Source organism: Phaethon lepturus, unplaced genomic scaffold, assembly GCF_000687285.1.
Source record: "Phaethon lepturus isolate BGI_N335 unplaced genomic scaffold, ASM68728v1 scaffold31857, whole genome shotgun sequence".
Classification (NCBI taxonomy): Eukaryota; Metazoa; Chordata; class Aves; order Phaethontiformes; family Phaethontidae; genus Phaethon; species Phaethon lepturus.
Window position 1 is genome coordinate 4,960 of NW_010551655.1, and position 686 is coordinate 5,645.

General features: G+C 65.0%; 1 protein-coding gene across 1 annotated transcript; it reads right to left on the minus strand.

Moving 5' to 3' along the window:
• Nucleotides 1-388: 388 nt before the first annotated feature.
• Nucleotides 389-603, minus strand: MRPL43 (mitochondrial ribosomal protein L43; the record flags this gene model as incomplete). Its single annotated transcript, XM_010290987.1, has 1 exon — nucleotides 389-603. A coding segment is annotated over one exon (215 nt), but the record flags the coding sequence as incomplete, so codon positions are not given.
• Nucleotides 604-686: the final 83 nt, after the last annotated feature.

A 686-nucleotide genomic window follows, 5' to 3' on the forward strand; every position in this document is an offset into this window, starting at 1 on the left:
CCAGAGAAGCCGGGGAGGTACAGACTTGCCAGAGTGTGTGTGTCCCCACCATGTTCCTTGCCAGCACCTCCAGGATCAGGGTGTTGCCTGGAGCTCAGCCCTACAGGGGGGGCAGGAGGGGGGTGGCAGCCTCCGGGGTCCCTAACAGGCTGGAGCCCAGGTCCTCCTGCCCCCATCCTTGTTTTTGCTGCACAGGTGGGGCGAGCCACCCCCAAGCACACCTACCCCCTGAGGAGGGGCATCACCCTCCACACCTGGAACCCCTTGTGCACAGCCCCACATGCCCCCGGCAATAAACGCGGCTCTGTCTGGACGTGGCGTGGCATCATCTATTGTGGGCATGGGGCGGCAGGAGGAGAGATGGACACAGAAATGTGGGGCAGAGATTTTATTGGGGCTGCAGGCGTGGGCCCTGGACGGTGAGGGCGGAGGGTTTGTTGGTGAGGGGGTGCCACTGGCCCTGGATGCTGGGGTTGTCTGTGTGGAAGGGCTTACGGATGCGGATGATGTCCAGGCCAGACTGGCCGGCCAGCTTGGTGGCCAGCTGCGCGATCTCCTCACTGGTCTTGCTGGCGATGAGCTCCTCCCGCACCGTCCCGTTCACTGCGGCAGAGCAGGGCAATCAGGCCATGGTCCCCCCACCCCACAGCCCCCCCAGAGGAGCAGCTGCTGTTCCCCCGTCCCGC